This window comes from Benincasa hispida, chromosome 11 (genome assembly GCF_009727055.1).
Source record: "Benincasa hispida cultivar B227 chromosome 11, ASM972705v1, whole genome shotgun sequence".
NCBI classification, from domain to species: Eukaryota; Viridiplantae; Streptophyta; class Magnoliopsida; order Cucurbitales; family Cucurbitaceae; genus Benincasa; species Benincasa hispida.
This window is the reverse complement of record NC_052359.1, coordinates 20148299-20160200: the sequence shown is the minus strand read 5'-3', so window position 1 is coordinate 20160200 and position 11902 is coordinate 20148299. Positions and strand designations below refer to the sequence as shown.

The window sequence follows — 11902 nt, the reverse complement described above, 5'->3', positions numbered from 1 at the left end:
CAAACGTTGATGAGCCTTGTGTTTACAAGAAGATCATCAATAACTTAGTAGCTTTCCTGGTACTGTATGTGGATGATATCCTACTCATTGGGAATGATGTAGGATATCCGACTGACATTAAGAGTTGGCTAGCTACTCAGTTCTAAATGAAAGATTTGGATGAGATACAGTATGTTCTTGAGATCCAGATCATTCACGATCACAAGAAAAAATGGTTAGTCCTGTCTTAGGCATCGTACGTCGATCAAATGTTTATCAGGTACATGATGTAGGATTCCAAGAGGGGTTTGTTACCTTTCAGGCATGGAATCGTTTTTGTCTAAGGATCAATGTCCTAAGACACCTCAAGAGGTTGAGGAGATGAGACGAATTCCCTATGCTTCTGCTGTACGAAGCTTGATGTATACAATGATGTGTACCAGACCCGACATTTGCTATGCAGTAGGGATTGTTAGTCGATATCAGTCAAATCCAGGATTTGATCACTGGACGACAGTCAAAATGATCATCAAGTATCTTTGGAGAACGAGGGACTACATGCTTGTGTATGGAGATAAGGATCTGATCCTTACAGGATACACGTAATACAACATTGCTGATGCCTTTGCAAAGGCCCTCACGGCTAACGTGTTTGAGGGTTAGCTGGAGAGTTTGGGTCTGCGGGACATGCGACATCTTGTCTAGAGTAAGTGGGAGATGATATTGGGGTATGCCCTAGTTTATTTTATATTGTATTGTACATTAGTCTCCCAAGTCATTAGGACAAGTGGGAGATTGTTGGGATTGGTGTCCTAATTCTCCCGAAGTCTCATTGTTTTGTAAAGATACACATTGTTCAATGAATAAAATAAGTGTTATTTAATTCTGGCATTTACTCATATCCAATAAACAAAGCTACTTGTTATCTTATGTGAACTTAAGCATGTATACGTAATATATAAGTGGATCATGCCTTAAGTGATAACCTAAATTGGTCTGTAGTATAAGGATTAAGATGGGATACCTGATCCTGGTGACACTACGGATACGACCTACTTTGTAGTGGTTTACAAGTGTTATAAACTACTACAGATGGTAGATTCTGACCATGCATGTGGAGACGTGGAGTGAGGGTGTCCTATACAAAGAGTTTGTATAGGACCTGAACCACGAGATGAATAGACTATGTATATAACGTCATTGATACTAGAGACTTTCATCTCACCTAAACGACCATAGGTGACACGACCTCAATCCTAAGTGTTTTGGGAACTTCTGCCTTTGAGGGCAGTCCTTTGATTAGTGTGGGTGAGAGTGGCTAGATTGCCAACTCAACATGCCTACCTTTATGGGGACTTGTCTGATCTAGGAGCTGGGAACTCATTTCACAATATGGAATTCACTCCTTTCTCGAAGCAGGAATAAGTAGAGAGTTTGCTCCTTTAAGGGCTGATTCCGGGGCTTGAGCATAGTGGCCACAACTTCTCTTTGGAAGAGAAGACTCAGTCATAGTAGGACTATGATTTATGTTCTTTAGAGGGATCGGTGGTACTTAAGGAGACAGATGTAACTACAGGGGCATAATGGCTATTGGCCCAAGTGTACTTACGAGCGATCTGTGAAGGGTTGTCGCACTACTGATTGGTTAAGATGAACACATAATATATCTGTAGTGAGAAGAGTTTAACTGTCGATCTTTAGTGAAGTGCCTGGTAGTTAATGGATGGTGGATCCCGTGACTAAAGAGTATAGTCAGTTATTCACGTACCGTTGGAGCTTCGAGCTATAGGTCCATAAGGTTCCTTTGGTAGCTCAATGGATTCAATTGAGGATCAGTTCTTGGTATTGATTTGAAATGTTCAAATTGATAAGAGGTAATTCGATTATATATGATATGATCGGTATGATGTATGAGATACATCTAGTGGAGGATTGATGTAAATGAGATTTACATTAAGTACCATGGAATAGAAAAAGAACTATGGTTTATATGTTTCATAAGATGAAATATTAAAACTATAGGTTATAAATATAGTATGATAAGTTGGTTATCATTTATGTTTATAATAATATTAACTATTAGATAATTAATACCTTTTCTTTTAAATAACCAAAGTAGTGGGTGGTTATTGGATTATGGTAACAGTGAGTTTAAAAGGAAAGTGGTTTCCTATTTTGAAAAAAAAAAAAAATTCACAAAAGTTTGAAAAGGGTTTTGAGTTTTCTATCAGCATATAAAAACTCATTGAAGTTGTCAAGTAAATTTACCAAATGATGGCTGGACGAGCTAAACGATCGTGCAGGTGCGAGTTAAGCGATCGTGCAGTGTTTACTAAACGATCACATAGCTTTGCTAGACGATCGTTGGCCCAAGGTAAACGATCGTGTAGAGTCTGTATATGACAGACCGAGCTAAACGATCGCATAGCTTTTGCTAGAGGATCGCATAGTTTTATCTAAACAATTAGGCATCGAATTATACGATAGGTCTCTAACTTCTCCCACTTGCCCAGTCGTGTACGTGATCGTTGTTTCCTCCATTTGTCTGCCTCATACCAATTTCGAACAGAGCCCACCCTCTGGATTCTCAAACCGAGAATATTAAGGTCACCTTGTTAGTGGTGTCAGACTCAACTCAACACCGTCGAGGTTTTCTGGAGGCCGTTCATGGTGCTTTGGAGGAGTTCCTTTGTGTTGTGGAGGAGATCGTGACCGAGGAGATTGTTGAGGACGAGCGGGAAGTGTTCGTGTTGTGTTCGTGCGGTGTTGCAGTCGTGTAGATCAAGCACTTGTGGTTGCTGTTGTTCGATCAGAGTTGCGCATCGAAGCGTGGAGACACTTCTACCGATGTTCGTATAGAGTTTGATCTCTGTTCTTCTGTATTGTTCATTCTGTAATTTCTCTGTTTAATTGTATAACCGTTTGTATTAAAGTCGACTCTAAATGTATATTTGATTCATGATTGAAATTTGGAATATTCTTGTTCCGCTGCTTATGTAAATCTTCGTTTCCGATTTCTTTTATTTGGTATTAGATCCAGGTTGTCTTATATTCCAAATTACAGATCTGAAGTGAACGCCTTTTACAGTTGCGGTGGGTTTCTGCATTTTTGGTTAACCATTTTCTACATTTGTTGATGAATATGATGAACATTTCGGGTTTAATCTGCCTTTTTGTTAAAACTTTTAGTATTACAAAGTGTTAATTGTAAGGACCCCTGCGTTTTTGGGTAAAATTAACTTTGTAATTGAGTCTGTAATTCGAAAATTTCGAGTTCGTCGAGTCATTCGTGATGAAGCTTCGGAACATGGTGATGTTGTTCTCAACGAAAAAGAAGATCAAACGTTTGTCGGATCATGTAACCTCAGGTAAACGATTGTAGGGATTTTACTATTCAATCGTTTAGATTTTTTATTCTATACGATCGTATAGTATTTTCTAATCGATCGTTTAGCTAATGCTAAGCGATGGGGTAAATCGTTTACCATATCCTGTAGCGTTGATTGCATGATCGCGTAAGTGCTGGAGTTAAACGATCGTGTAGTTACCAAGCTTCATCACTCAGTTACTACCTATGCGATCATGCGTATGCGATACGGAGACGCTAGCTAAGCGATCGCTTAGGCGATGGTGCTTCGCGGCATTGTAGTCACTTAGACGATCGCGACTACGATGGTTGGTGAGCCTACTTCTAAGAACACTCATTTGGTTCCCCCTCCTTGGTTGATTTGGATGTGTCTCTGGAGAATACTTTGCACACCGAGGGCCCTGTTGTGTTCAACTACTTTGGGATCTTCTGTTTAGATTGATGTACACACTATGTTAGAGGAGTTTGCGATTAAAGGTTTGTTGCCTGATGGGTCTTTGCTTGATCCCTCGGTTTCTGAGGCTGTTGATGGAACAGTTACAAATTCTCCATTTAAGTCTGAAAGTGTTCATGAAAATTTGTCTGCTGCCGATGAAAAGGACCCAAATGTTGTTCATGATGCCACTGACATTTTGCTTAACCTTGGAGAGTCCATTGTTCCTCCGGAAAATAGTTCTTGGAGGTTTCCTCCCTTGGGTCCCTCTACTTCTAGTTGTAATTAGGGTGTGGCTTCCTCCTCCTCTATGGAGTCTGATGTTGGTAGCTATGGTTCTGGTTTTAATTCCTCCGATAAGGTAGTCTTTGTTTCTTCTGATGACAACATTCTCCTTGCTCCGAAGAAGTGGGCTTTTGTGTCTACTTCTACTGAGTGTGGTCCATCCACCCGTACTCAATCCAAAAGCACTCTCTCTATGTAGCAAAGCACTGATTCTGTCTCTGATTTGTCTATTCAACTCTCTGAGTCAAGTAGTGAAGATGACTTTACTATTATTAGGAACAAGGCTCGCACTAGGATTGATCATTGAAAAATTCCTCCTAATCTCCCAGCTATTCCTATTGATAGGATATCCTTCTATATTGAGGATAATGTTCAACATTGGAAATATATGTGGTGCAACGTCGTATCGCTGATGAGAAAACTCTTTCTGACCATACCAAACCGTGTTTGGAAATTATGGATCTTCTTTAACATGTTAGACTTCTTAAGATTGTTATGGACCTTGGTCCCTTTTATACTCAGTTACTGAGAGAGTTTATTGTCAACCTTCCCTCTAAGTTCAATGATCCTAGCAACCCATACTATAATAAGGTTCACAGTCGTGGTAACTTCTTCTCCATTTCTCTTGCCACTACTAATGCTTATCTTGGACGTGAAGAGTCTCCTCCTTTGGGTGATTCTAATTCTTCCACTAAAGAGCTCGTTGCTGAGCTTACAGGTGGCCTGAGTCTTCTCAGTTATCTACTTCTACTCTCAATGTGAGATATGCTATTCTATTGCGTATAGACTTTGCAAATTGTTGCGCTTCAACGCATGGTTTGAGCCTCTCTCCTTCTCTGGCTAGCCTTTTGTTTTAAATGGGTATTATATCTACTTTTAATTTTGAAGTATTTGTGTATAACAAGCTTCTTAAGCATGTTGACTCTTTTGTAATCAAGTCGTCAATCAATCTTCTGAGGCTTTTCTTTGGAATTCTCCTGTCTTAGTGCCTAACTATCCTTAGCTTGAATGATGCTCCTGGCCCCATTCCTAAGCTGCTTAATCTCAGCTCTAAGATTTTTTATAGAACTCATGTTCTAGACATTGTGCACAACATTCATCCTCCCAAGGCCTCTAACATTCCTCTTCGGGAGGATTTGTAGGTTCCTAAAGTTAGTCTGTTTATTCCTACTGAGTAGGGCACTCCCATCTTTTGCATCTTGTCTACGGAGTTTTGCTCTCTGACTATTGTTATGCATGATTTGCCCGGTCGAAGGGTTTAAATTGATGCGTTAGTTCATCTTTTCAATATGTCTCTTTCGTGCTCTAATGTGGCCTTTTCTTCTCAACCACCTTCGATTTATTGATTTTCTTCTTGGAAAAAGAGGGACATGGATGTGGTTGTGTCGTTTTGTGGATGTTGCTTGGCTTGTTTGGATTACTGTGTGGCTGTTATGGTGTTTGTTTTGCTTGGCCGGTTTATTTAGTTTTATTTACGTCATGTTGTATTTTTTGTTGCTCGGGTTGTAATTTGTGTTTCCTCTTAATGAAGTGTTTGGTTTCTCCTCGTTTCTGTTAAGTTCTTTGGTTGTTTGCCATAAAAGAAAATCTTATGCCAAAGAGGGAATTTGTTATTGTTGAGGTTGGAAGATAATATTTTCTTTTATGTAGTTGGATATCTTGTCTCTGACATGGTTGAGTTATTCTTTCCTCGTTGATAGATTTGTCGAGATATTTTTATTTTATTCTTGTCGTCGGTGTTGGTCTCTTTTTCTTATATGGTTTTTGGTTGGTTTTGGTGTTTTTAGGACAAGTCTTCTTTTGTCTTCATCAGTGTTTTCTTTGGAAAAAGGTTTTGCATGAAGATTTTGATATTGAATGATGGGCTATCTTCATGAAGGAGAATGGTGGTTCTCTGTGACGCTTGATTTGTTCAAGCAGTTATCTAGTAGAGTTGTTCAAGATACCAGGTTAGTGGTTATTCATCTGATAGGTGAAGAGATGGTTAGGTCATTGCTGTGACAACAGATTTAGGGGAATCTAAATCTTCAGACTCATTTAAAGCAATACTCATGTTAGGGGAGTCTAACTTTTGCCTACTAGTAATTCGATTATGTATAAACTGATTTTAATGTAATTTTAGTTGAAGTGTATGTTGGAAAACTAAATTTCATACTAGTGGATTTCTTTTCACCTAGGCAGAGAGCCTCCCAAACGTAGGTGTAGTTAAACTGAACTGGGTTAATAATTCTTTGTGTTCTTTCTCTCATATCTCTCTACCTGTAGTTTAGAAATTTTTTTGTGACATCTTTCCTAGCTTGTGACATAATTGTGATTCACCTTTTATTTCAATTTTCATATTCTTTCTTAGACTAGGGAAATATCATTTAAACCAGACAAGATTTTGTGTGGGTGATCTTGGTTAATTACTGAAATTTTAATCTAAGCTAATTGGCTCTTCTAACAATGGCCTTAGGACTTGTTGGACATGTATATTTTATGTTCGGTTAACATGTATCGTGTGAATATTCACTAGATAGATATTGACTGTGTGTGCGTGTGCTCTTGTTGTTAATTACTAAATTTTAATTCGAGGTAATTATCTATACTTAGAATGACTTTAGAACCTATTGAACATGTATATCTTATGTTTGATTAACATGTATGGTTTTATAATTAACTTGTTCGACATGTCATTTGAACACCCCTCGTGTTAAAGACTGACATGTATCAAAGTCATAAATTGATTGATGCAAATATTCATTAAATAAATATTAGATGAGAGAGTAATGATAAGGACCAAAATTATTGTTCTTTTGAAACTTAAAAAACTAAAATAAATAACATATTTGAAAGTTTAGAATCAAATAAAAGTTTAGGTACAAAATTAAGATTAGAAATCATGTAGAAGTAGACAAAAAGGAAAAAAAAAAAAAAAGAAGCAAGAATCGAACGAACGTAAGATGTGAAACTTTGACACTCTTGCTATCCATACCAGCTATTTTTAAAGTTTTTTTGGGATGACTTGTTAAATGCAAAGTACATCTTTTTCACTTAAAAATATCTATTTTTAAAACATTTAGAAAGTTATTCCAAAGAACATTTAGAAAATTATTCCAAATATATCTTTGAAGAAACATTTGATCTATAGCCCACGAGGAACTAACAAAAAGGATGGAATAAAGTAGGAAGAGACTTAAGCAAGCAAGAAGAAAGAGATGGAAGACTAAACCAATCAATGAGGAGAGTTTCATTTCACTCTGTCCAAATCTTTTCCATTTTGGTTCGAGCAATACTTTGGAATGTACACTCCAAGATGTACCTCTGTATCTATCACAATCTATTAATTACATAAAAAAAATACTTTAAAGAAGTAAAAAGAGTTTGCAATATAGCAAATTATATGATTGAACAATTCGATAGGATGCACAAAAATAGATGTAGTTTAAAATACACCTAAGTTTTTTTCTTGTTGGACAAGTTAAAAACCTAATAGGAAGAAGTTGAAGAAAATATTCTACCATATCAATATATAAATAGATAACGAAAGGGAGAACAAAAACAAACCAAGTCTCTTAACTTTAAAATATGAGTTTTAATATACAATTTAACTACCCCAATCAAGAACCAAGAGATTTCTCAACTTATTTCCCTCTTCAACCCAACAAGGTTAAAATAAAATACTTAATCTCAAGAGGGTAAAAAAAAACGAAAATCATGAAACTTAACTCCTCATGGTGACACCAATCCTCATCAAAGCAATATAAGCAACAAGACGATATCCAACAAGCATAGAAAGCAAAGCCAAAACAGCAGTGAGTTTCCCATCAAGACCTACTAGTTTAATTGCAGGGAACTCTCCAACATCACATAGCTTTCCTCCATTATTGCCAGGACATGGATAAGTATCAGTAGCTTTATATTGAGATATCAACAAAAGCTTGTAAGTATAAGTACCAATAGAAATGTACTTGGTCCAAGCAATAAACTTTGGCACATGCTGAACAAAATAGCCTGATGTTAGAAGGAAACAAAGCATAATGACTGATCCAAGTGTGGTGGCTGAAGATTGGTCCAAAACAAGGGCCCCAATGGCCAGGCCAAACCCTTGAGCTACCAAAACACTTAGGAGTTGAGAAAATAGAGTGGCGAAGAAGTTTGCCGCCGTGCGTTTTAACCCTGCCATTGCGTAGATTATGACGATGAAGATGGTGGGTAGGACGAGCTCCATCGGGAGGTCGCTTGTGGTTCTCGAGATGAAGTATGATGAGAGCCTGTACATTCCTGAGGCTCTTTCCTTTTCAAGAATCATTCTCTCTTTTGGGAAGGTGCCGATGGCTTGTAATAGAGGGAAGAAACCCCAGAAGCTTGAGGAGAAGTAGAACAGTCCAATCTACAAATGAAAATGTTGTTGTTAACCAGAACTCCTTTATTCTCAGGAAAATGATACTTTATTGCATATATGAGAAATATAAGGCTACATAAAATTGGTCCATTTTGCAAAAATGGATAATGGTGATCTAACTATGCTAGACAACCATAACTTGGTTTGGAAAACTAAATTTCTACTTTGTTGGTGTGTGTATAAACTAAATTTTTAATTTTACTATATAGAAATGTTGTCCCCACTATACTTCTTTCTTTACAACAGAGAAAGAAGTTGAAATCTTTATAGTGTTTCAATAATTAATTTGAACCAAAAACTCTTATCTCTTCTCTTGTTTTTCAATCTTCATAGTGAGCTTGTTGCTATTCTAATATTCTTCTCTCATCCCAAAATTTGGCTCCAAAGTTTCCTTTTGTTGAGATAATTAATGTGTTTTCCTTATCTCTCTACAACATTATTAACACAATAGATCATGTACATGTCCAAAACGATACTCTAGAAATGGTTTTTCACTCAACACTTTTGCTTCTAACGTTTTAAGAAAACGTTTAATAACACTCTTTTGAAAATGTTAATATTTTGGACAAGATACTAGAGGAAAAAGAAATCATGAGACACTGTGACATCTTAACTAGATTGACACATTTACAATTCCCTTATCAAACCCTGAATCCAAAAGCAATGCATTCATTTCAAAAAGATCAAAGATAACAGGAATATGTACATAATGAGCTAGAGGAGAGCTCAAATAACAAAGGAGAAAGAAAAGCGAAGTTTCGTAAGCTAACCCTATCAAAACCACTCCCTAACATATTCTCATAATATGTATCATTGATATACACTTTGTTAATATACAACAGAGATAGGGGTAAAGTAGCATAATAATAAGAATTAAATGATAGAGGAAAGAGATAGAGAATTGAAACCTTGTCTTGTAAATGTGAATCATTAGATTGCCACCATAAGAGTCCACTCATTAAAGCAACAGCCAAAACTTGGCCAATCTTAAGTCCAGAAAAAGAATCATGTTTTCTTTCCTTAATTCCTCTTCTCAACAGCACAGAGAATTGTTGGCACCAAGTTGTTGACCAACGTCCAAAGCTCTTGTCGTCTGCTCCATTTTCTTCAACCAAATTTTCATCACTCTCTTGTACCTCTAACAGCAACTTTTCAGCTATATTATTGTTCTTGTAAGATGAAACAAGTTTCTCTTTAACTATGGCTGCCTCCTCTTCTGGATCACTCATTGATAAACCTACATATATATATATAGAAAAAGAGCTCACACAATAATTCATGCAACACCATATTTGTAATTTTGTGCTTCCATTATCAAATGACTTTATGCTGAATTAATACTTCAACTTTCGATTCAATGCACTTTAAAATATTTTTAACTAATGGGCAGTAATTATGAAATGATTCAAACAACTTTCATCACCTTTAAGATCACTACTAACTAAATTTGTTTTGATTGTGTGAAAATGGTGTTTAAAAATGTAAAATCAAACATTAACTTGATTTTTAACGGTTGAAGGAGGCATGTTCAAGAATGTTTTTTTTTTTTAACGGGAAACTAAGAGACGAGGGATCGGTAGATATACCAAGATATATCAATTAGATCAACACGTTAAGGAATGATTTTAAATACGATAAAGCTGATTTTAGCAATTTCGAAATGACTCCCACACATGTTCTAAATAATCATCATACATTGGTACATTGGTCCATGCATTGATTTAACTACTTTCTTTCAAATGTACCTACCATTTTTTGATCAAAGATATATTTGAAAGTGATTTTCAACCGGTTAAAATCAGTGCTCCAAAGTAGTTCTAACCATGTCACAATCTTTTAAAAGATTCTCTCTATATATATCGCCAAAATGGGCAATTGTTTAAGAAAACATCAGGGAAGACATACCATTAGCAAGATCCAACAAGAAATCAGAAGGGTTCATAGGCACAGAAGGGGAATAACCAAGAGTAGAGAAATACTCCATAGCTTCTGATCCCTTCCCAAAGTACATGGTATTGCCTTCAGAAAGCAACAAAATCTTATGAAACATGTAAAAAAGTCTACTAGAAGGCTGATGAATAGTCATCACCACAGTCCTCCCACCATTATTAGCAACCTCCCAAAGAGTGGAAACAATCCTCTGCGCCGTCGTCGAGTCAAGACCCGAAGTTGGTTCATCAAGAAACAACAAACTAGGGTTTATAAGCATTTCTTGAGCAATACTAACCCTTTTCCTCTCTCCCCCAGAAACCCCTCTCACCATCTGACTCCCCACAACACTATTCTTACACTTACTAAGCCCTAGCTGTGAAATAACCGCCTCGGCTTGACCCACTTTCTCTTGCGCCGTCAACTCATTAGGCAGCCGTAGAAGAGCAGTGAAAACAAGCGTTTCCATTACTGTCAAATGGGGAAGAAGAATGTCATCTTGTGTAACAAACCCCATGCTTCGTTTCATTTTGTTCGAAAAGGGTTTGTCGTTGTAGGTAATGGTTCCGGTTAGTCGACCGCGACGGCCACCCAACCGGCCTCCTAGAGCTGTCAAGAGCGTAGTCTTGCCTGAGCCTGATGGACCCATCATAGCTAACATCTCACCTGGACGAACCACTCCATTTATTCCTGTTAAAATCGTTTTCAGCTCTTGGGATTTTGAGTTCTTGGGTTTGATCTTGTAACTCACGTCCTTAAACTGCCATTCATTCATTATTATATAATTACATGATCAACATAAACACAATAATGAAAACTTTATTATTATTGATTAGTAAGTCTTACCATTAATGTGAGTGGACGATTTGATTTGCCTAAAAAGGGTGTGTTGTTGGTTTGAGATTCGATATCTGCCATTTTGTGGTTTGATTTCTTTTCTCTCAGTGTATAATATGAGAGGAAGAAGATCGGCGGAGAAAGAGAGGAGTTTCTTGGTGCATGCAAAGTGCAAAAGAAGGCACTTTGTGGCTTTCTTTTTTGTTGAATCAGTGAATGAAGAGAGTTTCTTAATGAGAGGGTTTTAATTGATATTATTATTATTATTTAATAAATAATGGGGCTTTTTCTTGTTGATTTAATTTTATGAAGTTCTCTTACTTAACTACTCTTCAGGTTTTCTTTCCTTAAATTAAGCTCATCAAATTCTTGCTTCAACTTCTATATATTTTCATCTCGTTTATTTATTTTTTATTTTTTTTAAAGATTAGGTTATATATTTTAGAACTCGAGGGAATCCCATAAGGATGGATATAGCTTAGGGTGTATATAATTATTCTTCATTTAAAATTTTTGGATACATTTTAATTATATTTTTATTAAAATTTTTGTAAAATTGAAACCTCACCATATTTATTGACAATGATATTTTGAAATCTAGATAGAGAATTTCCGTAAACTAGGTTTTAATGTTGCACATTATATGATTTTATATAGTTAAATAAATAGTTGTTTTCAAATATAGGAA

At 36.5% G+C, this 11902-nt stretch overlaps 1 protein-coding gene across 1 annotated transcript; it reads right to left on the bottom strand.

Moving 5' to 3' along the window:
* Positions 1–7767: 7767 nt before the first annotated feature.
* LOC120092179 (ABC transporter G family member 9) lies at positions 7768–11295 on the bottom strand. The gene is made up of 4 exons (XM_039050411.1): positions 11224–11295; positions 10354–11137; positions 9357–9685; positions 7768–8436 (listed from the first exon to the last, which is right to left on the bottom strand). Exons 1-4 carry the CDS (start codon positions 11293–11295, stop codon positions 7768–7770), a joined length of 1854 nt encoding a protein of 617 aa, XP_038906339.1.
* Positions 11296–11902: the final 607 nt, after the last annotated feature.

Bases quoted from the DNA above. Each gene is read 5' to 3' on its own strand.
- LOC120092179 (XM_039050411.1), bottom strand. From the start codon at position 11,295: ATGGCAGATATCGAATCTCAAACCAACAACACACCCTTTTTAGGCAAA. The intron at 11,138-11,223 runs GTAAGACTTACT...AATGAATGGCAG, and splicing joins ATCGTCCACTCACATTAATG to TTTAAGGACGTGAGTTACAA. The intron at 8,437-9,356 runs GTTTCAATTCTC...TTTCATTTGTAG, and splicing joins ATTCACATTTACAAGACAAG to ATTGGACTGTTCTACTTCTC.